A 25,783-nucleotide genomic window follows, 5' to 3' on the forward strand; every position below is an offset into this window, starting at 1 on the left:
GTTACAATAAAGACACAATACATTTGAGTGGACAAATTATGTTTTGAGATCCCCTCTAAAACTCAATATTACTTACACAGCAGTCACTGTATACAGATCAAATTCTAAATATGCAGAAAACTTGAAAGCTGCAATTTATGCATTAGTGTACATTGCTAAATATAAGCCACTTTCAATTTGCATGATTCCACAAAGATTATCACAAAAGAAGTGGAATTAGGGGCAAACTTGGAACATGCATTTCTAAGCAGTGGTGCTGCCATGAAGACAAAAATATATACATAATACAGTTACAGGAACAGTGTACACACAAAAAATGCAGTTTTAAATTTTACAAAGCTCCTTAAAGTCAGCTATTTTAGCAAACAAATACGGGGTTACTACGTATGTCCATATTGTGTTAAGTCCACCACTACATCACAGTACCCCAAAATTGGTGGGTCCTACACAGGGCCCCAAAATTGGTGGGTCCTGCAGGAACACATGGGAACGGCGTTCATGTACTTTTTCCACAGCAGGTATGCCGTTCCCGTTAGTAGTCCTGCAGGACCTGCCCTTTGGAGCAAACCGTTGTGCAAGGGGACATACCTCAACTCCTGATGTCCCAATTGTGGCAACCCAGAGCCTCCCTGCTGAACGACGCTGCAAGTACATGCATCCTCCACTTGTACATGGTGACGCGACATGGAAGAAGGCGCAAGGAACCAACGCAGCCATAGGTTGTACTTTATCCACCGCCATATGTTTGCTTCTCACTCTGCCTGCGGATGAACTGGAACCGGAGCAGGGGGGCAAGCGAGGGAGCTCTGCCCTCTTCCTATATAGTGCCCTTGCGCCCCGCAGTGATGTATGGGAGCTGGAATGGGACATCATATTCCAGCTTCCAGGACCAGTACAGGGCGTGTGAGGGAGTTATACAGAAAGAGAGCGCATGTAGAGCGGAGCTCCCTCAGAAGAGCGCAGGGCCAGTCCACTGGACCCCAGGATCCACCACAGTTCTTCAGAAGGTAGGGTGGCTGGGTGGAGTGTGTTTTCTCTAAGCCCCACTCCCCTATATAACCATCCAAAATCCTGCCCCTGCCCCCAATACTGTCCCTGACTCCAAATACTGTACCTATCCCCCAATACTTCCCCCGCCCCATAATATTGTCCCTATCCCCCTACAATACTGCCCCTGACCCCAATACCTCCTAAGCATCCAAAATACTGCCTCTGCTCCCCAATACTGTCCCTTTTACCCCACAATACTGCCCCTGCCCCATAATACTGTCCCTATCCCCCGACCCATAATGTTGTCCTTATCCCCCCACAATACTGCCCCTGACCCCCAATACTGTCCTTAACATGCTAACTGCAATACTTACCGCTTAAACTGCTTCCAGAGACTATCCTCAATTTATGCTTTCTTGTGGTCACCATCATACATAAATTAAGGAGAGTCTCTGGAAGACTTTTGTGTTTACGTTGTTCTGCAGTCTGTATTATCCATTAAGATTTTTCACACATCAACTTTTTATATAAGATATTCTAGAGTTCATTTACCCAACATAATAGCCCTCTCCAAATTGAAAATGTTTAATTAGAAAAGATGTAAGCAGCATAATGAATAAAATATGATTCTGAATTATCTCGACCTGCTTAATGTTGCAATCCATAAACTGTCTCAGGATGTTGAATGTGTCCTAGAATAACAAACAGTAAAACCACCTTGCTGTTACTTGACCATAGCCGTATTAACCATGAGACAACAGAAGGCAACTGCCTGGGGCGCAAGGGCTGGATGGGCCAAAATGCTTGACCAAGGCTTGGCCCCTTCACCATCCATATACAGTACTAAGACTGGGGGGAGGCCCAAACTAATATCCTGCATAAGGCCTTATGGGTTCTTAATTCTTTTCTTTTAACTGGAAATTGTAGAACTGGAATGGAGTTAATCTGAGGCAACTATTCTACTAAAATGTATATCATTATTCATGTCAATTAACCTTCTGGTGTAAGATGTATAAATTATTTTTAAAAATAAATATAGTGGCACTGTAGGTTGCCCTGCACAGTAGTACAAAACAAAACAAAAAGCTTTTGCAGAATATAACCAAGGAAGCTTGATTTACTGAAATAGTTAAATCATTTTATTTGAACTCCATATACTATATTGCAAAAAAAAAAAAACCCCAAAAAAACGCTTATCTCAGACAATTCATGTTTTTTCAGATTTTATCAGATAATTGTCTTCTACTTTTAGTAGTGATAGTATCAAAATCACTGTTTTGAAAAATGTTTGTGAATGCAGCTATACAGGAATGCAATGACACAGTGACTGCTTAAAAACGCGCAGTCTTTATTAAGAATTGTGTTGTTTTTGATAGCTAAAATTGTTAGAGAACATTTTCATAGTGTTCCAGCCAGATAGATTCTAGCATGAAACTATGGAACAAAGTTACAATATGCATAGCTGTCATTTCCACTGGGTAAGGTGACAGTTTATCTGTGTGAGTATTCTTACCTTTGCACTCTGTCATAATTTTCAAAAGTTCAGTGACAGCTGGGGATAAAATAAAATAAATCATTTAAAAAATATATACAAAATAAAAAGAAGCTTGCAAAGTTGTCAACAGTCATTCAGAATATGAATTTGCTGAGCGGCTCTCAGCTCTCTTGGATGAATAACAAATGTGCCCAAAGAGAAAAAAAATAGCTTGAAATATTAAATTTCAAACTTTTGAATATGTTTAAAAATGTTCGAAACTAAGTAAAGGTGTTTTCAAAGTGCTCAGTGGTAGACTAGTACATAGACTATTTTTAATAACAGTTGCTCTTTGAAGACTTAAAGGGACACAGGGAGCCGTAACCCTGCACCAAGGGACATCGCTGCTAGGATCAGTGTCTTAACCCTTTATTCACCACGCTGGGGGAGGCACAAGGGAGAACTCAGAGGGAGCTATAGTGCCAGGAATACAACTATGTATTCCTGGCACTATAGTATCCCTTTAAAGAACCTGTTGCATTGAGACAGTAGAGACGTGAGCTAGAACTGCTAGAACAAAGTCTATTCATAATAACTATTCATAATAACTGTTACAGAATTAAGTATTTCTTTAGTTGTAATAGAAGATGTAACTGGTGGCATTACTCTGGTCGTATGCTTGTTGTTGATACAGGGCATGTTGTGACTTTATTCCCAACACATTTGATCCATACTTTGCAAACCTAACTGAAGAGCACGTAGTGAATCTTACCCTTTGGTGCACAAGTAGCTTCCACATCACATTGTTACTGTGTAATGCTGTCTCAAAGTGTCAAGGATGGCCACTTTCTAGACACAAGCTTCAAACAAAGACGTTTCAATAGCAGAATAGTTCATATACAGTGTTTGTACCTATGCCATTCAAAGGTTCACTTTGCTGCCCAGAATCAAAATCTATTATTTGATTCACATCTTCCAAGATTAAAAATGAAGGAATGGGTAAGGAATTTTGAGGCAGAGACAGTGATAGAAGTAAATGGAATATGCATCAAAAGTGATTACGTAATCAAATATGGAACCTAAGCTGTATATGTATGTGTATTTGTGTGATAATATATATATATATATATATATATATATATATGTAGAGAGAGAGAGAGAGAGAGAGAGAGAGAGAGAGATTTTGCATTCCATTCATGTTTGTATGCTTTAACTATAAAATAATACAAATAAATGTTCTCTAGGATTTTATTTGATTGACAGAACTCAACATGACAGAAATTCTATTTAAACATTGTAAATATGCTTATGAATTAGTGCATGTAAATACTTTGAGCTTGTTCTAAAAGGTAGTAAAGCCATCATAATATTTACCAATTAGCTCTCTTGATAGCACTTTGTTGCATGCAGGAAACTGAACTATGTGTACAAAACCAACTTTATTTCATTGTTCTTTATTTATCGTTTATTGATCTCAAGGCAATGAAGGTGAATAATGTGTTCTGTGTTATTATTGCATTTCAAAAAGGGGACACTGGTTTAGATATGGTGACAAATAGAGGGAGGTAAATAAAGGTAGGAGGAAGGTTGTAAAGGAATGTGCATATAAGAGTAAGGAATGTGGAAAAAGTGTTGGCTAGTTGCAAAGCAGTGAGCATACCCAAGCCATCTGAGTATGATATGTGCAGCAGGTCATTGCATGAGTTGATAGTGGTAGAGTCGGATTGCCCATTAGGCGGCTTATTTGGCTGCCTAGGGTCCGGGCTCATACAGGGGCATGGTGTGCCCTTGCCGGCACCTGAAGTGTTGGATCTGAATCGAACAGGGCACTCTGCCATAGGAAACAGGGAGATCAAAAGATCTCCTTGCCTGGCGTTGAGTCCACTGACTGCACCAAAGGAGTTTGCAGTCTGCACCTCTGTTAGGTGCAGATTACTTTAATTGCTTAAATCCCTGATCCTAACTGCTTTTGCTTCTCAATGACTCAGAGTGTTCTAGACAATGTTCTGATATATTAGTGGAGTGCCAGTGTTTTTTCCAGTATCGAAGAAAGTACTCCTGGCAATGGTTTGGCATGTACACTATTTTTGTTAAACCACAAATAAAGTCTCTGTCACATTGCAGGTGTAATTTTAACATTACATTAACTCTATCCCACCAATCCGAGACATGTGATCGCGATCAGTCGTATAGCAAGATTGACTACAGGGGACTGCCTGGGTTCTCAGGCAGATCCTCCAATATATAGATTAATGAAATCACTTAATTATGTTAAAGTTAAAATAAATACACACTTAAATGAAAATTTATATGTGTGTGTTTGTATACGTATATAGAAACATAGAAACATAGAATGTGACGGCAGATAAGAACCATTCGGCCCATCTAGTCTGCCCAGTTTTCTAAATACTTTCATTAGTCCCTGGCATTATCTTATAGTTAGGATAGCCTTATGCCTATCCCACGCATGCTTAAACTCCTTTACTGTGTTATATACATACACATCTATACAGTTTCATTTAAGTGTGTGTTTATTTATCACTTTATCATAATATATATATATATATATATATATATATTGTATTTATTATTTGGCTACTATAAAAAGACTGGACATACAACATTTTCAATACCTTGAGTTCTCTACTTTTTCAAATGGTATGTTATGATGGGGGAAATTTTCATTTCTGGGCTGCCATATGGTCTCAAAGACAACATAAGCCCAGCAAACCAATATGGCAAATTTCAATGTGTAAAATCTGAAATGGGCAAGCCTTATATGTGACCCTGTAACTTTCCAAAACACCATGAAACCTGTATATGTGGGGCCTCATCGTACTTGTGGGACATCACAGCATGCAAACATGTGCATGTGATTGCAGTAAAATCTAACAGTATTCTGACATTCACAGTTAAAATGCCATGCAGAACTTTGAAAATAACATTTCTTAATTTCTCTCTTTTTTTTTAGACTTTATTCATAGTAAATTGTGTTCCATATATTAATATTTAATGTTAAATAAAATGAATATTGTCCTGAATAAAATGATATATAATAAGTGTGGGTGCACTTAATATGAAAGCCGTAAATAATAGTTGAACAGACATATAGCGCAAATTCTAGGTTTTATTTTGGTTCAGAACTTGGACAATCGCTCTGTCCTTAATGGGTTAAAGCGTGATGGCTAACTCTAGCTCGAACGTAGATGTCTGTGAAATACATTTCCTATTGTGTACAGCTGGCATCACCTAACAAAAACTTATTAACTATGTATGAATGTATATAAATTGTATCTAGCTTAGTTTAGATCAATTTCTCAGATATATGTTTGACAGTGACTGTAAATATTTTATGTATATGAACCTATTTGCTGCTTACAGACCTAGTATTAGCACTACATACGTGGCAATGCATGGTTGCCTGGTAACCTGGTGTTTGCAGGCTTTGGCTTCAAGGTCTTCATGAGTAAGCACAAATCAATAGTTTACATCAACGTGGGTCAGGCACCAACCCTTAATGAAATGTATTTTTCCCCTTCTTTTGAAATACAGGTAATCTCAATGCGGAGGGCTCTGTGAAAATTAGTTTCAGAAAACAATGACCTGACGAAGAGAGAAAGCTCATTTCTCAAGTATCTGGACATGAAAACCGCAGGTTGCCTTGTGTAAGAAAGAGACACAATGTCACAGATTGTCAGTGTGAGCAATAAACGTCACAGTCTAAACCTGCAGGGAGTGGATCCAGAGACATGCACCATAGTGTTCAAGAACCACTGGGTCCAGGTAATATGATGCAACTAAGGCTTGAATGTGTAAAATCTGTATTTTGGTATTTTTGGGGCTTTTTTCTCAGTAACTGTAAACAATTAGCTCCTTTTTATTAACTAGGGATCAATTAACTAAACAGTGAGTCCTGATGAACTGAAAACGCAGTTCGCAACTTAGCGCTGAAATAGCTATGGTGAAAAATGTATTTCACCTCATCCATTTTCCCAGCTTGTTTTTTTTAATATTTGAGTAAACTGGGTTTCCATTCAGTTCTACATTTAGTGATTAAACCACTTAGTTTGTATCTCTCTGCACTCAATACATTTACTGCTTTGATAAAGACAAATGCTGATCATGTTTATTTTGCATTGATATTTACTTCTGGCTGCTCTTTACTGAACTATAACAATGAAGTCCAAAGTGCACCTGCCTGTGTCTTGCAGCTGTCTGTAGCTATAGCGCAGTACACAGCAGATGTAACTAGAGGGGAGGAGCAAATAACATGTTTATATACCTTTTCCTTAAAGTGACAACATTACTCAAACTTTCATGCAATTATTTGGATAGAGTCATGTAGATGTTCAGGTGTCTGTCCCCCCATTGGAATACTTAAAGGGACACTGTAGTCACTATAACCATTTCATCTCTTTGAATTGGTTATAATACCTGGAGTGCCCTGGCATTGTCCCTCCATTCAGTTTTGCACCATGCTTGTGCAGTATGCCACAAAATAAGAGTCCCTGGCCACCCACAGTCCAACCCTGTATGTGTAGCTAAGGCAGAGATTATACATGTCCTTGTTGTCATACCTATTCATACTGTCATTTGGAGCTCTGATAGGCTAAAAGTAAGCTGACACTCTCAGCCAATCACAGCTGCCCATTGCTGCTCAGGCTAATACTTCCTTATTAGCCAAAGCAGGACAGAGGGGATGGACTGCCAGGGACTCTTGTTTAGCATCAAAACATTAAAAACAGTTTAATGCTGAAAAAAATTATGGTACCAGAGGACTCCAAACACTAAAACCAGTTTAATGAGATGAAGCAGATACAGTGCCTACGTTATCCCTTTAAGAAAGGTAGATTTACTTACATTTTCTCCCTTGACACACTGATCTATCCATGACCACACAGCCTCCTTGGCTGCGATTAGCAGTGCTGATGATCTATTCTAGGCCAATCAAATGCTTTTATATTGGGAGGCTAGTGCGCATGCATGGCACATTGCAGTGCTGCGTCCATCAAATGCTTCTCTAAGAGCAGAATTTTATTACGAACCAAGTTTGACTTGGTTCTTAATGTGGAAGCACTTCTACTGCTGTCTGAAAGACAGCCACATGACGTGTGTTAACCCTGCAGTGGTAACACCCTGCAATTTTATATAGCAGGGATAATAATACATACAGTGTCACTGCACCCAGACAACTTCATTTAGATTTTATAGTCTGGGTGCCTTTAGTGGTCCTTTAATAATGTGTATAGTGTATATAGAAACTTGTGGTCATTATTGTAGTAACCCAAAATAATGTTGGGGGGCAAGTGAAAAAACAAAGTAAGGTACTCAGACTTAAAAAAGTCCAGGAAACTATTGCCAGTAGGACCGCACTAATACTGTCATCGGATTATCCTCTACCAAAAACCAAGGAAAGGATCAGTGTAAACAGATTTCCTGACTAATGAATCAACAGACACTCCTTATGAAACATAGTAGGTATACCAATTAAAACAAGCAAAAACTTTTACAAACTAAAAAACACACCCAAAGTGACAAATCCAGCAATGTGAAATTGTGATTTCAAAATGTGAATAAAAATATACCATGTGTTTGTGCTGTGAAGATATTGCACATTATATTTAGATGATGTGGCCTCAGGAGTTTGCACCCCTTGTAATAAAAAAAAAAAAAAAAAAAAAAACATATACCATTTGTTTGTGCATGGGGTACTAACTTCACACAGCTCTAAACGTCTGCCTCAAAGCAAGCCTATGTTGCATATAGTAAAGAGAGAATAGAAAAAAAAAACGGATATATCCTTTATATCATCAACAAGACTTTATACAATGTGCAAAGTGAAAATCAATCAGTAGAAAATTGCATAAAACATATAATACTAAGATGGCTAAACATTGTCTTTAACAATAGAAACTAAATCTCATCAAAATGGGAAAAAAGGCTTGGTTACAGAGCTTACACGGAAATTATTGCAGACAGGTATAGTAGATCCTAAATAACTAATTGTACTTATAGGATACGGCCATGTAATGCAGAGGCAAACAATTCACACAAACACTGAGACACTGTTTAAAGGAACACCATAGGGTCAGGAACACAAACATGTATTCCTGACCCTATAGTGTTAACACCACCATCTAGCCACCCCCTTGCCTCCCTAAATATAGTAAAATCTTACTTGTATTTAAGTCTGCAGCTGCTGCTTGTGCCCCTGATCTGCCTGTTGGCTGACATAATCAATAGTGATTCTGTGAGCCAATCACAATGCTTTTCCATAGTATTGGCTGAAAAAGGCCTGAAGGGAATGATTCTACTCACCAAAACAAATGCAATAAGCTGTAGTTTTTCTGGTGACTATGGTGTACCTAAAAACACCTTTTGTTCACAGTCACACACAGTCAGATGTGCCACAGACAATTGGCCTACATTTACTCACGGGCTCTCCATATTGCTATTTAAAAACACGAACACAGGCCCTCCACACAGATCCACACAGATCCGCCCCTGCATTAATACATATATCAACACTTCACACAAATACATCGCAAATATTCAACTGCATTAACACCAATGTTCAACACAATGTGAAACTCCTACTAAGTTGTGAAGACTAATAATCCAAATCCAGCTCATGTTAATGAGGCTTGCAACACTGATACGGGAGTAGCCCTGGACCAGAAAGCAGAAGGATGAATATTCTTACATAGGGTATCCCATGATTTAACAGCCACTTTGTTGGATGGGTACATATCCACCACCCGCGGTCGTCGAGAAGGGGGCAGCCATAAACTATCTTTAATTGAGTGAGGAGTAATTTTAGCTGCCTCCATCTCGAGCCACAGTGGACAATCACGATCCAGGTTGAACTTAAGTGCAATTGATTGATTGATAAACAACTGCATTCCTACTGGCAGTATACATACAAAAAAAAACAAACATGGATTAACACAGACAAACCCCTATTGTATTCACACTGATTTTACACAATCAGATACACACAAGCATCTACATTACATACAAATAAAGGAATACACACTGCTGCATTAATGTTATAGACTACTTTTACTTGATACTAGTACATTCGGTGTCAAGGTGCCCTGGAACTAATTCCAGAAGGCTTGTCCGTCTGTTCCTGTCCACATATGTGCAGTATTAAGGAAGACAATTTCACAGTGTTCATGCGCTGCACATCTAAGCCCAGTATAATATAATGGTATTTAGAGAAAGGGGAACACTCTATTAAAAAGTGTCAGTTCCCCTTTAAGTAGTTAAGTTGTTTTAATGCCACTCCAGCACCTATTTTGCTTCTCCCACATCTCTTGTAATTTGAAAGCATTTCCAGCAGCCTTTTTATAATAGTCTGACAGCTTAATCTGCCAAGAGCATGAGAGGTATGTTAGGTAAACAAATAATAAGCACGTCTTCTGGATGGAGCTAGTTAAGGGCTTATCTGTAGCAGACAAAATATTTCAGCTGTAGCTGAGCAGATGTTGATGAAGTCCTGAATCACAAATCATCTTGTAATAAAATGTCAAATTGTAGGCTTATTTATATGTTTGTATAATGAGGATATTTTTAATATAGCAAAAGTGGTTGCACAAGGACAGAAGGACTCGTGTTTTGTACACATAGTTACGTGTAAAATGTATTTGTATGTATTTTGGTTTTCATCAATGTTTTATTATGTTTGCAGATACACATACAATAGTATACAGTCAGTTTTAAAGGGACAGTAAAGGCACCATAACAACAACATCTACATGAAGTTATTATGGTGCCTTAGGATGCCAGGAGGTTGCCGGGTGCACTCTTACCTTTACAAACTAAACCTTTCTCGAATGATTAACCCCAAAGTTGCCTCCAGCGCTGATCTCAGTTCCCTCCCACCCCAGGCAGCATCCGGCTTATGATATTTCAGTTTCAGAATAAACAGACTGGAGTGATATTATAACACTAATGTTGTCCCTTTAAAGTGCTGCTTATGGGATAAGCTCGGGAATTCTATAGAAGGCAACCCAGTAATGACTGAATATTTTACATATATTGTAAAGGAACACTACATAATTAGGAATACAAATGTATAAAAACACTATTTAGTTGTCCAGTCCCCCTTAAATAAGTAGTTTAATGATCTTTAACTCAGCTCTGCATGGATCTGCCGGTGCTGGCTCTGTCCTCGATCCATTTCCTTAGCTTAGATCATCAGAATTAAACAAATCATTGAATTCACTGAAATCATCAATTCTGATTATCTTGGCCAAGGAGGCGGCGTGAGGCAGAGCCAAACACCGCCCTGGCCAATCAGGATCTCTTCCATACAGAGCGCAAAGACATTGAATGTCAGTGCTGCACGTTGTGCAACACTGACTCAGGAAGCACCTCTAGTTGCCATCTGAGTTATTGCCACTGGAGATGTCCCTAGACAGCAATGCAAACACGGTATTTTCTCTGACAAGGCACTGTTTACATTAAAAGCCTGCCGGGACTGATTATACTTACCAGAACAACTACATTAAACTGTGTCCCTTTATTGCATTCTATATATAATAATGCATTAAAAAAATGCCTGGAGATGCCCTACATTTTGACTGTTGCGACCCCATGACTTTTGGTCCCAGAGATTTATGTGTTGATCCCCAAGATCCATATGTGTAAAAACATCCAGAGCTCATGTCAACCTTAAAAAAAAAAAAAATATATATATAGCTGCAAGCAGTAATAAAAGTGGCCATGCACAAAAGCCTTGACAATGAGAGTTAAATAGCAAAGATGTGTATGTTATAAACGTATCTGAAGATTAAAGATGACAGAGCATACAGTTGATATTATATCATGGCACCAACTGTAAAGAAATTCTATCAAAGTTGTTTTGATTTTGATTATTTGGATAGTTCACTCACTTTAATAAAAGATTTACATTTTAAAATATATTGAGATTTTTCACTATTAGTCAAATAAACCTTCATGGCCACAAGACCATGCATGAACCATATGGGCTTCACATTGAAAATGGCAGATCAAACAATAACTGTTATCACCACATATATATAAAGATGTTTTTTTTAAGTAGTTATTTTTACAGTTATTTCACAAGTGCAATGTAATATTTTCTAATATCTCATAATGTATGCCAAACCATGTGACTATTTGAACTTTAGAAGCGTCCAAGCCTAAATGTATACGTAGAGAAGTAAATAACAGATATTTACATTCACAGTAGACCTCCACATTTGGAGTTATGAATGTAACTTTTTTTTTTTTATATAAAATGTCAGTTTACCTTATTAGGGAGTAATCATACATTGAACAAGTTGCGTTATTGCTCAACAGTAAAATAATTGCATATTTATGCAAAGGGAAGGCATCTTGACCTTGGCTCGCAAAAAGCCATCTTGAGCCTCATACTACATTCCTTTGAACAATTGTGGTAGAGGACCTTGCCGTGGACATGTGTGCCAAATATTGCATTGTTTAAAGAATTTTAAGCAAGCCAATATGGCTGCTGAAATGTGACCAATTGATGTATCTTGAAGGAATCTAAATCTAGGTCACAACATGACTTTGCACAGCAACCTGTTCATTGCTAGTGTATATGGTTGTGAAGAAACAAATGTTAGAATATTGTGCAAAATTAGTCGCCAGAATCAAGATAGCAGCAGTCAGGTCATGGGACCAATGAACTTTTATTTGCAAAGACTATAGAGCCCCACAGGTCTCTACCATTGTACCAAGTTTCATGTTTTTTGAATAAGTGGTTTTTATAGGCATTTGAAAAAAGCAACTGAATTCTAATAATAATAATAATCATCTTATCCAAAAACAATAGGTTTGTTGCTTGGCCATCTAATAATCTTAACAAGAACAATAGATAGTCCATCAACTTTGTTGCTTAGCCACCTAATTATATTTTAAGTAAGTAACAGTAAGTAATTAAGTAACAGTAATCTTAACAAAAGCAATAGTTTGTCCATCCAGATGCCTCCTCCACCATATCAATTATAAGCCCGGGCTGGTGCACATTTTCCCTTAAATATTGCTAGAGAATGGGCTGAGCCAATTGGTCCTGCTTCCTCCTTGCTATCTGTCCCTACGCCTCCTTAATAAATACTTATTTGTTCCTAACCCAGCTGTGGCTCCAACAGCGTCCATGACCAAAAGATGTATCTAAGTTGGGTATCAGTTTAATATTTTTGGATAAGCTTTTCAAATGGTTTAATATGTTGGAAAACATTTTAATATTTCAGTATTTTTTAAAATATATTTATATATTGATACATTTTTTATATTTTAATATTTTTTTTTTAAAAAGAACATTTTAAGTGCCTACGCAAAAATATTATATCATTTGAAAAAGCTTATCCAAAAATATTAAATCAAGCCTTAGTTTTTATTGTCAAAATGAGGATGTCAGGTGTGATGGGATGTGGCAATGGGTGCAAAGTTGTACTGAAACATTTAGAAAAACAACACTTATGTGCAAACTGTTTATGCCAAAATAAAACCATAAAAATATTAAATCAGAAAACTAACTTTTTTTCACATATTTAAGAAAAAATACACATATTTAACTTTCTGGTGGTTCCCCTTTAACCCCTTAATGACCAAACTTCTGGAATAAAAGGGAATCGTGACATGTCACACATGTCATGTGTCCTTAAGGGGTTAAGATCACTGTTAATTTGACCTAAAATGTTTTTCCCAAGTATGAGAATTACTTTTCTCATTTAAAAAAAAAAACCTGTGTGATTTGGCATATGGCATAAGTAACAAATAAGTGAATGCGATGTTCAAACACAGCAAGCTGTCTTCTTTCCAATGGCCTACTTTTTATGACACAGGATTAATTGGATCTATTTCAACCTAGGCCATCACAGCTCTAACACCTGCTCCATCACATCCAGTTTCATGCCGTGGCAGCACGGCACTGTGAGAAACAATGTGTACAGCTATTATCTGCCATGCACGTTATGGCGAGACCAAGATAACCTGATCATTAATAATGTGAAACATATATTTAATGGATACATTTATTTATACAGTTTTGCAAACCTGAATGGCGAAGCAGGCAAATTCTGCCCTGGCTGCTTCTGTGGACTTAGCTACTGAGCATTGTGGGAGCTGTAGTCAAAAGTATTTGGAGTGGCAGTGATTGCTTTTTTTCTTGTATATGTGTGGCAAACTATTTTCTATTCACTGTACATAGTTAAACCAATTAAACAAACAAATTAATCATAGTATTATTGATGTGTTTTTATTGCTTTCTATTAGTATCCACAATACACTCCAAAAAGAAAATAAATATACCAATGCCTTTAAAGGAACATCCCAAGCACCATAACCACTACAGTGCATTCTAGTGGTTATGGTGCCACAACTGTCCATTTTAGAAAGCTTTGCCTTCTTATCTGGGATTGCTGCTCCCGCCTTCTCTTCGCAGCCAGGAGAGCTGCATTGCATTGCACGGCTAGTTCATTGGTTGAGAGTGTCAGTTTATTGCTGTCAGACAAAGATCTAAGCACTACAAAGGGACTCTAGTTGTTATGGTGCTTTTAGTTTTCCTTTAAGACCTCCTGCACTTTGCTGTTGCGCCTCCATAAGATTAGTACAATATTTAGTTATCCTGAATTTCAGTACAGCATCAAGACTATAAGACCATTTGAAATAATTGTTTAGTGATTAGGGCTATTCCTTATTTTTCAGAAACTCACACCCCAGTTTGCTAGTACAGTGGAACATCAGAACTCGAGTAGTCCCGTTCTCAAACAATTTGAAAGTCAAACAAAAGTTTTGAGTAAAAAATGTCTCAGTACCCGAACAATCTTCGGTACCCGAACATACAACAAAGAACCAGGAGTAAAAAATGGCTCGGTATGCGAACGAGCTTCGTTACCCGAACATGCAACAAAGAGCCAAATGTCTCAATACGCAAACGATCTTCAGTACCTGAACATACAACAAAGAGCCATGTCTCATTTTCAAGTCAGACAATTATTATAAAAAGGAAAACTTGCTAAAAGGAAACTTTTAGCAAGTTGAAAGGCAGGAACCACTCATATAAATGTAAGATGCTTATTATTAGAGTGATCTCTGCATTTTTAATGCATACATATAAATGTAAAATGCTGTTATTTGGGGGCTCTGGAATGGATTAATCAAATTTGCATTAATTCTTATGGGAAATGTTGATTTGGTTCTCGAACACTTCGGGACTCGAGCAGCCTTCGGGAATGGATTTGTTCAAGTTCTGAGGTTCCACTGTATATCTTCAATTTACATTAAAGTACACCTATTACCCAAAAAGAATTTTGTCAACTTTAACCCTTTGGAAGCTGTACTTTTTTTGACAAGCAATGTCTTTATGAACTGTAAAATTGACAAATTGACTGCAGACACCAGAATACACTAGGGCATGCCTCCCAACTGTCACGTTGTCTATACATATAGAATGCCTATTACCTTTTTTGCTCTTTGTTCCAGAATAACACCCATATTTAATTGATAAATCCCTCCTCAGGAGTCTGTTATGATTTTCAGGGATGGTTCTCAAGTTGTTACCCCATAAAATAAAATGCTGGAAAATGTAAAAACTGATTTTGGACTTCAGTTTCTGCACCTTGGTGGTTGTTTTTTAATCGCATGGAAATCCTACTGACTATCCCGTCCCCTCACCCATGGTCAGGAGATTATCTGTTTAAATAATTGGAAACTAAAGTGAACTGAAGTTGGCAGAGAGTTGAGCAGCTCGTAGAGCAGTTGGGTTGGTGTTTCCTCACTATATACCTGCCCAACTAGCTATCATTTTCAAATTGAAAGAAACACTTATCTAGCCTTGATCCATAGCTGCCAAAGAAATAATATTGCCGTGCTTATATCGAGAGATTTCCCCCTGGTGCTTTATAGTAAGTCACATAATGTTGCCCCACAGATTTGTTACTCATTTCTTGCAAATCAGAAAGATTAAATAATCATGAGAATTCACAGCAGGAATGCTCGTAAACATCCAAGCGTCCTTGTTTACTGAATAGAAAATGAGTTAAAATTACCTGCAAATTAACACCTGAGCTCCTTTGATTGTGTTGTTTTTAATGTAAATTTTTTCCATAATTACTAAAAGCAGTAAATGTTTATGAGAATTATAATTATTTTTAGGAACCTGTGTTATATAAATGTCTGTTGAAAATGAAAAATCTGTATTAATTTATTATAATTGTTTTCTATCTTTACACGTTGCAACTTGCTATTGTCATAAACATTTATCAGTTTATGTGATAATGGGGATAATTTGATCTCCCTTGTGTTATAGCAATATTAAATATCCATATCCTGCTTGTAGATTTGTTATATTTTATCATATTATTTCTCCTCAAGATTTCTATCTTTTTATTTATTTCATTAAATTTGACAAAACATATTTTTCTTTTCTGTTAAGGTTCAACGTATTTTAGAGAAACATGATCCATTCAAGAATTCACAAATCAAGTTTGGAGCAATTTCTTCAGATGAAATCAGCGCTGTACAGAACTACGTGGAGCACATGTTACTACTATTAATTGAGGAGCAGGTAAAAGATGCAGCTATGGGTCCTATCTTGGAGTTTGTGGTTTCAGAAAATATCATGGAGAAACTGTTCCTCTGGAGTCTCAGGAGGGAATTTTCAGACGAGACAAAATTTGAACAGCTGAAGATGTATGAATTACTTGTTACGCAATCTCATCAACCCTTGTTACATCACAAGCCCATCTTAAAGCCTTTGATGATGCTATTGAGTACTTGCTCTGGTACATTAAGTTCAAACGTTGAAATGGAACTGGTCGTCCTTCTCAACCAGCTCTGTTCAATACTTGCCAAAGATCCGTCTATCTTGGAATTGTTTTTTCACACCAGCGAAGATCAAGGAGCTGCCAATTTTCTTATCTTCTCCCTGCTCATTCCATTCATTCATCGAGAAGGAACAGTAGGCCAGCAAGCCCGAGATGCCTTGCTTTTCATCATGTCCCTTTCTGCTGAGAATATTGTTGTGGCTAAACACATAGTGGAGAGCACTTTCTTCTGCCCAGTGAGTGTGTCAATTATTGGTTTTTGCTGGTAGTATGTAAACAATTATTTGACCTCCTGTCAAGAGTCAGTCTTCAGAAAACAATGTTGATTGCAGTAGACAATACAATGAGGAGTATTGTAAGCTAAGTAAACATTTCATTGTACTACATACAATTGGCATATTCTGTGTCATGAGCACTTTAGAAGAAAACATTACTAAATCAATGGGTAAAGGATAATGATGTACTACAACAAAAGGATAAATGTTCAATGTCAAATGTTATGGAATGTTTCTGCTTTCAGAGAATATAGTGGCCTGACCTTCATCTACTCCCTTCTATGAAGTTTCTAGTCTCCTTTTAACTATTATCATTATTATTATTTTTTTTTTTTTTAAGGAAGGGCTTAAAAAAAAAAAAAACTTTCCCTAAATAGGTGACAGGGGATTTAATTAGAACCGATCAGCTTTATCGGAATTTTACCAGCTTCCAATAAGCCATTTTTATTAGTTTGGTATCGGTTTGGATTTATTAAATTAAGGGTTTATCCAAGCCGAAAGTTATCAGTTCGAATATTGAAATTGATACCTATACTTTACATTGAAAATATCGGTTAATTTCATTTGTCCGGCACATATTGCCCAACATATGGCCTTTTTTGGATTCAGCAACTAAAATATGTTGATAAATGTTGGGTTTACTATTTGCAGGCATTAGCAGCCTTTGGGAAAATAGTTAAAAAAAAAAAAAATTTGGTGGCAGAAGTAATCATGTACTATGCTCCTAAACACTTGCTAGCCAGCCACCAAATTAAAAAAGTCTATGGGGTTCAATATGACCACTATATTTAGTAGACGTGTCCCCATCAGCCAAATACTTGTGACCCACAACAGGCACTTCCTTCTTAACATTTTTTAAAGGTCTTCTCTTTTGATGTCATCATCACACACAACTGATGATGCAAATGCTGTCAATGCTTCTCATACCTAAACCTTGGATTCAGTGCCTCCCTTTGAGAAGAATCATTATTAGAGCACAATAATTGTCGTGCATGTGCCTTGTGTCCCCAATGTGCTGTGAAAAGCATTTGATTAATAAAGGTCATTTTACATTTTTTTTAAAATTTAAAACCAAGGTACAATCTACATTAAAAGAGAACATTTTATTAATATTATAATTATTATTATTATTTTTTTTTAATGTAGTGTGTTCCTTTGATGGAAAATAATGACATCTAGGGGTGCTGGAGACATTCGTAAACAACTATGCATTATACTGTCTTGTGGTTTCTGATTCTCCAGAACACCTTAATTATTCTATTTCCCCACAATACATAATAATATATTTTAGTAAGCTCATTATTTTAATTCACAAAGACTTGTTTATCTCCCATATAAGAAAGTATTGAACCTATTTGCTAATAATCAGTTTTTCCCCCCATAATTCTCTGGTTCTTGAAGCAATGTACAGCAGTCCTACAGTGATGACACAAACCCACGCAGTGGGTAACAAATTCTGAGAAGCTAGTTTGTTTAGTTAATACTTATTGTTTTAGATAACAATGCATATTACACGCCTCAAATGTTGACTCAACACTAGCCAGTGGTGAGTAAAAATGTAGCCCAGGTGAGCAGGAATTCAGCTCTGGCAAGTGTACCATGGACCCTTCAGGTTTGCAGTGGCAAGCACATTTTAAGGCATGGCTAGTAGTGTAGGATGTCACATTTTAGTTTTGTCTAGAAAATAGTGTTTAGCATTGAAATACTTTTATACAGCCTCTTAGACTGACCGTCAGAGTGTGTGCTCCATGTTAAGAAGCCAGGTCTTACAGTGTGAGCATCACGTGATATTTCCTCCCACCTTTATGTTTGTCAGTGACTTTGATCTTTAGGCATTTCATGTCTTTTGAAGTAATGTTTTTTTTTTTCTTACTTTGCAGTTGTCTTATAGTTGCCTTGAGATGTGTTTGTTATTGAGAGAAATCTTTTTTTCGTAGAAAGAAATACATTCTCCACACAGCAGTAAAATGGCTGTGCAAACGGCATTATAATATTAGAAACTTACAGATAGTACCCGCCCAAAGTGTTGTTCTGGGAAATGGAATGTCAATGGGCAGGGGGGAAATTATATGACCCAAGTATCATAATAAGAACAAGAATGATCAGATTTAAGTTTGTTTTTGTGTAATACAATTGTTCCAACCTATCATACCCTATCATACATAATTTTGTACAACCTATGCACACATGGCTTAGATATGCTGTACAACTCCTACATAACATTTGTAGACTCCAGCACTACTTCCTATGAGATTGAAATTCACAACGCTTCTATCATTCATGAAATTCATGTAATAACACGTATGAAGGTAGACAGCAATTTAATAGAACGCAGATGGTTGGCAACTGCTGTTTACATTTTGAAAGTATCATTCATTGCTTTCATGAACAAAAGCACTCATTGTAAAATAGCTGATTCTCCGTACCTCTCTCAATAGAATACTGACAACCAAACTACATATCCTAAAGACCCTGGTATTATTATACATCTCAAACTAATTATGCAATATTATTGGTATTATTAGCTTAACATTGGTGAAGTAGTGTATTGAAACATTTTTTAGGGTCCTCATTTTTAAACTTTAGAAGGAGTTATAACTGCTAACATGTCAAAACCCAGTCTTTCCTTTCTCTCTTACAATGTCAAATTCGGTAATATGATGTAAATTCGAGCACCTGCATTCACTTCCCCAGCATTTGTTATGTGTGAGCTACCTCACCATAGACATCCACCAGAAACTAATGTGGTGTGCTCTCTATCCTTAAGATTATTCAGACATAACATGATGGAGTCTGTGGAGGCTCATCCAAAGGGACACTTGGAGCAGCACCGCACCAGTTTTGATGTGGGGGAAAATATATTATTTTGAGATTAAAAATATGGAAAAAATAGTGTCTCTTTTATTCTGTAATATGTTTCAGTTCTGCAGGGCTTCTCCTCCTTCATTGATAACTCTTTGGAGAGCTTACTTGAGAGTATCGAGGTATGTCATAAAAGTGGGGCTGGTTTGAAATCTGCCCTGTTTCAGCAGGTTGTGCACATGTCTAATTTCTTTTAAGAAGGAATGTCAGGAATTTCCATTGAGTTGCACTCGGGCAGCAGAGCCAGCTGCCAGTGTAAGCATGTGTCAGGGTTTCTTTGCTGTTTTAAACAGCAAAACCTTTCTGTTTTAGTGATTAAGTTTGCAGCTGCAATTACTTGAGCTGCTTCTGCTTGTTGCCACGGTTACTCACCTGTGAGTAGTAATCAACCCTGCTGCTAATCAGTTCTGCCTATTTAAGCAGCTAAGCCCAGAACCTCCTTGCCCTTGCGTGGTTTCCTGTTTCCCAGAAGTCTCCTTGTTCCTGTGTTTCCTGTTTGATCCTGGTTCCTGACTCCGGCCTTGTTCCTGACTCTGCAGCTCTCCGTGCTCCTGATCCTGGCTTGTCTGACTACCCGCTCTGGTGACTGACCCCTGCTTGATTCCTGGACTTTGCTTTTGTTTATTATTTGTTATTTATTAATAAAGGTGTGTTTGCATCTACTTCTGTCTCTGTCTGGTTCCTGGTCCCTGACATTACGCAAGGGCCATGAATACAGATGGTACAGGCAAGACACCTATACCTAACCTGCTTACCCAGTGGGACCAGCAGAACCACCATTTGGACCAGTATGCCCATCTGGATCCAGTACCCGGCCAGCCTGCGATTGCGGCCGCCTCTGCCTCACTTCCTGTTCTAGCACTGGTTGTAACCTCCAAACCTGTAGCGGCTAGAGAAATGACTGGGTCTGTCCCGCTCCCTCAGCATTTTGGGGGCGACCCAGCACAGTGCAGAGAATTTATAAATCAGGTTAAAGGATACCTTGAAACCCTGCCCCAGGCATTTCCTACAGACAGTGACAAAGTTCACTTCATGATTTCTTTGCTGTCTGAAAAGGCCCTAGCTTGGGCAAAACCTCTCTGGGAGGCGGAGAAGCCTATTATTTACAATTACCCTGAATTTGTTGCATCCTTCAATAGGGTTTTTGATATTCCAGCTCGCTCCACCCCTACTGCCGAACTACTCATGTCTAATTCTCAGGGCACAAAAACTATTGTCGAGTATGCCAGTGAATTCCGTACCATGGCAGCAGAGGGTGGCTGGAACAACGAGACTCTTGTGGCTGCCTTTGCACAAGGTCTCTCCGATGTGTTTAAAAATGAGATTGCAGCCAGAGAATTACCTAAAGATCTCGAGGAACTGATATCATTTGTCACCCTCATTGATATCAGACTCCGAGAGAGATCCTTATCCAAGGAGCGCCTGCGGAGGCCTCTTGTAAATTTGACACCGAGCTTTTCTTGCCCACCCGAACCTCCCTCACCTCCCTTGCCTCCTGGTCCTGAGTCCTCTGTCTGTGTGGAGCCAAGGCGGTTAGGCTTCTCACGCCTCTCGGCCGAGGAGAGAGCCTTTAGGAGGAGGGAGGGCCTGTGCCTATACTGCGGACACCACGGTCACATGTTAAAGTTTTGCCCGATCCGTCCGGCAAAGGGTCCGTACCCAAGATACTGTCAGGGGCAGATCTTGGGTGGTCTTTCTGCAGACCCAGAGATATGTGTGCACAAACCCTTGGTGCCTGTTATCCTCTCCTGGTCTGATTCATCCATTGAAACCCGGGCGTTACTTGATTCTGGGGCCGCGGGCTTGTTTATAGATTGTGCATTTGCAGCAAAGCACTCTATACCCTTACAGTCTCGCAACTCCCCACTAGCCTTCGAAGCCATCGATGGCAGACCAATACAGCCAACCCACGTGACCCAAGAAACCGTGCCCATATCTCTGGCTGTAGGGGCTCTACATCATGAGACGACCCAATTCCAGGTCATTTCCTCTCCATATTACCAGGTTGTTTTGGGTTACCCTTGGTTACAGAAGCATAACCCCACAATTGATTGGCGCAAAGCTGAGATATTATCATGGTCCCAGCAATGCACATTGTCCTGTCTCCAGAAACCGGTCAAAGTTTTGGGCGCATGTTCTGCCTCTTCCTTACCCGCTGAGTACCAAGAATTCCAAGATGTATTTGACAAGGGTCAAGCCAGCGTTCTGCCACCACACCGTCCATATGACTGTGGTATCGAACTCCAACCGGGTACCAATCCTCCCCGGGGCCGGATTTACCCACTGTCTGTAGCAGAAAATCGAGCCATGGAGGAGTATGTTACCGATGCACTGTCTAAGGGTTTTATTCGGAAGTCATCTTCTCCTGCCGGGGCCGGCTTTTTCTTTGTAAAGAAAAAAGATGGCGAGTTGAGACCCTGTATCGACTATAGGGGTCTCAATCGCATTACTATTAAGAATGCCTACCCCATTCCATTAATCACGGAATTATTTGACCGCCTCAAGGGAGCAACGGTCTTCACCAAACTTGATCTGAGAGGGGCATATAATCTTGTCCGGATAAAAGAGGACCACGAATGGAAAACCGCATTTAACACCAGGAGCGGCCATTACGAATACCTAGTAATGCCCTTTGGTCTTTGCAATGCTCCGGCGGTTTTCCAAGAATTTATAAATGACGTCCTGCGAGATATGCTGCAGCAATGTGTGGTGGTGTATCTTGATGATATTCTGATCCATTCCACATCTCTCGAGAACCATCACGCAGACGTCTCTCGTGTTCTACAGAGACTTCGAGAAAATAGTCTGTTCTGCAAATTGGAGAAATGTGAGTTTCACTGCAAACAGGTTACATTCTTGGGATATGTTATCTCAGATACTGGATTCTCTATGGATCCGGAGAAACTTTCGGCTGTACTTAAATGGCCTCGACCTACGGGTCTTCGCTCTATACAACGGTTTCTGGGCTTCGCCAATTATTATCGGAAGTTCATACGCAACTTTTCTTCCTTGGTTAAACCTCTCACGGACATGACCAGGAGAGATGCTGATCCACAGCATTGGTCACAGGAAGCCATTACTGCCTTTGAGTCTCTCAAAGTCGCCTTTGCTGCTGCCCCTATACTGGCACACCCTAACCCTGCCTTACCATTCATTCTTGAGGTCGATGCGTCTGAGACAGGAGTGGGCGCCCTCCTGTCTCAACGTCCTAACCCAGAGAGTTCCAGGCATCCGTGCGGGTATTTCTCGAGGAAATTGAACCCGGCGGAATGCAACTACCAGATTGGTGATAGAGAACTTCTAGCCATAATTTTAGCTCTCAAAGAATGGAGGCACCTTCTTGAGGGTACTTCAGTGCCAATCCTCATACTCACAGACCACAAGAATCTAACATATCTTTCTGAAGCTAAGTGACTTTCCCCCCGGCAAGCTAGATGGGCTCTCTTCCTATCAAGATTCAATTATGTGGTTTCTTACTTGCCCGGTACAAAAAACATCCAGGCTGATGCCTTGTCTCGACAGTTCTCCCCTCCATCTAGAGAGGAGATAACCCCTACTCCTGTGATTCCTCCGGACCATATACTGGCAACCATCCGTACTAACCTCACCTCACCCCTAGGCGAGGAGATTCTGGCTGCACAAAGTAATGCTCCTCCAGAGAAACCTAATGGCCGTTGTTTTGTGCCTATTAACCTCCGTACGAAACTATTGAGTACATACCACGACTCCAAAGCAGCTGGACATCCAGGCAAAAACCAGTTAAACTGGTCCGTATCCCGGCAATTTTGGTGGCCTAGTCTCCGTTCGGATGTCACAGCTTTTGTAGCTGCCTGTCCTGTGTGCGCTCAAAACAAAACCCCACGACGCCCTCCAGTGGGTCTCCTGCAAACCATACCTAATGGTGAACGACCCTGGACCCACTTGTCCATGGATTTTATCGTAGATCTTCCGGTCTCTCGTGGCAATACAGTCGTTCTCATGGTTGTTGACCGATTCTCGAAGATGTCGCATTGCATTCCCTTGAAAAAACTACCAACTTCCCAGGAACTTGCAACAATTTTTGGTCGGGAGATCTTTCGTTTGCATGGGTTACCCAAAGTGATAGTCTCAGATAGGGGTAGCCAGTTCGTGTCCAGATTTTGGAGAGCTTTTTGTATGCAAATGGGAATTCAGCTTTCCTTCTCATCGGCCTACCACCCGCAATCCAATGGTGCAGCGGAACGAGCTAACCAAACACTGGAACAGTTTCTGCGTTGCTACATTTCTGACCACCAGAACAACTGGTCTGATCTGCTACCCTGGGCGGAGTTTGCCCACAATAGTGCGATTAATGCCTCCTCCCGGCTATCCCCGTTCCTGGCAAACTATGGGTTTCACCCGTCCATGTTGCCTGATACGTTCTTGCCACAGGAGATACCGGCATTGGAGGGACATCTCAGGGAACTCCGTTCCACTTGGGTGCAGGTTCAGAGTTCTTTGCAACGCGCAATGCAGAACTACAAACTCCAGGCCGACCGCAGACGCCTTCCTGCACCTACCTATCAGGTCGGAGAGAGGGTCTGGCTGTCTTCCCGCAACCTACGCCTCCGTGTTCCCTCACAAAAACTGGCACCCCGATACGTTGGGCCATTTCGTATACTTCGAAGGGTTAACCCTGTAGCTTACGCACTTGACCTTCCTGCTAACATGCGCATCTCAAATGTTTTCCATGTTTCCCTCTTGAAACCGTTGGTTTGTAATCACTACACCAACTCAGTGCCACGTCCACGTCCTGTTCTGATTGACAATCATGAGGAATATGAAATACGCAGCATCATTGACTCACGGGTCTTCAGAGGACAGATCCAATACTTGGTGCACTGGAAAGGATACGGTCCAGAGGAACGCTCCTGGGTTCCAGCCTCTGATGTCCATGCACCATCCCTCCTTCGTTCCTATCACGCCCGCTTCCCCATGAAGCCCGGACCCACCAACAGAGATGGGGGGAATCGTTGAGGGGGAGGTACTGTCAGGGTTTCTTTGCTGTTTTAAACAGCAAAACCTTTCTGTTTCAGTGATTAAGTTTGCAGCTGCAATTACTTGAGCTGCTTCTGCTTGTTGCCACGGTTACTCACCTGTGAGTAGTAATCAACCCTGCTGCTAATCAGTTCTGCCTATTTAAGCAGCTAAGCCCAGAACCTCCTTGCCCTTGCGTGGTTTCCTGTTTCCCAGAAGTCTCCTTGTTCCTGTGTTTCCTGTTTGATCCTGGTTCCTGACTCCGGCCTTGTTCCTGACTCCGCTGCTCTCCGTGCTCCTGATCCTGGCTTGTCTGACTACCCGCTCTGGTGACTGACCCCTGCTTGATTCCTGGACTTTGCTTTTGTTTATTATTTGTTATTTATTAATAAAGGTGTGTTTGCATCTACTTCTGTCTCTGTCTGGTTCCTGGTCCCTGACAGCATGCTATTGGCCCCTCTATTCAGGAGCCATCATTGGCTGATATCACCAGGGGGTGGGGTTACAGTGCCCACAAGAGAGAGAAGCAAGAAGCCATCTTAGAAGTAACGCAGAGAGAGAGCTCAGCAGCAGCCACTCCTGGCCCTACCAATGCTGGGGAATTAGGCGCAGAATTAGTGAGCTATCTACTAAGCGGCAAGATGCAGCCGCGGCACGAATAGGATTGGAGTTGCATTCATTCTAATGAAATTCTGATATGGAAAAAGTCCCGAATTGCGTCCTAACATGAATGGATAAACTGTTCTCATTCTGTTAGGACGCAATTTGTTTGTTTCGCCAGCGTTCTGTCTAAAATGACAGAACGTTCTGGAAATGTGAAAGGAGGCTTCGTGGGAACACTGAGGAAAGATAAGAATTGTGGGAAAATTGCTCCGGAAATTAGGCACACTTTGCACCTCAGCTGGTCATCGATTGGGGAAAGGTAAGTTCCGCATGACAGTGCCGCTTTAAGTATGTCTAGTTTGTTTCAGCAAATATACATAATTAGCAAGCTTAAATCAACTAACTTGGAAATCAAATTTATGGAAATAATTTAGCTTCAAACACCTGTATCTCGGGGCGGGGCCTGACAGCCAAGACGGCCAGACGTGCTCTCTGAGAGCTCTCACACCAGTGGGCACAAAAATGAACATCCTGACCATCCTAGCCATGCCAACAACACAAGATGCCCAGAAAACAACACAGGACAACACAGGGAACAAGTTGATACCTGTCCAACACCAAAACTCAGAACGAGCACTTGAACCAGCCATGAGGCCTAAACTGAAGTGGAGCCTGAGGCCTGGGGGAGGCGGCCGATCTCCCGGCATGGGACCTGCTCAACAGCTTCAACCAGAAGCTGCCCTGCTACCCCCCCCCCCCCCTTC

General features: G+C 40.0%; 1 protein-coding gene across 2 annotated transcripts in view; it reads left to right on the forward strand.

Moving 5' to 3' along the window:
• The window catches only part of FHIP1A (FHF complex subunit HOOK interacting protein 1A), a 179,375-nt gene that overhangs the window by 66,084 nt on the left and 87,508 nt on the right, over positions 1 to 25,783 (forward strand). For both annotated transcript variants that reach the window (XM_063458510.1, XM_063458511.1), the window contains exons 2-3: positions 6,017 to 6,247; positions 15,894 to 16,520. In XM_063458510.1, coding sequence (XP_063314580.1) covers positions 6,146 to 6,247; positions 15,894 to 16,520 — 729 coding nt within the window. In that variant the 5' untranslated portion in view covers positions 6,017 to 6,145. The remainder of the gene's footprint in view (positions 1 to 6,016; positions 6,248 to 15,893; positions 16,521 to 25,783) is intronic.

This window comes from Pelobates fuscus, chromosome 6 (assembly GCF_036172605.1).
Source record: "Pelobates fuscus isolate aPelFus1 chromosome 6, aPelFus1.pri, whole genome shotgun sequence".
Taxonomy (NCBI): domain Eukaryota; kingdom Metazoa; phylum Chordata; class Amphibia; order Anura; family Pelobatidae; genus Pelobates; species Pelobates fuscus.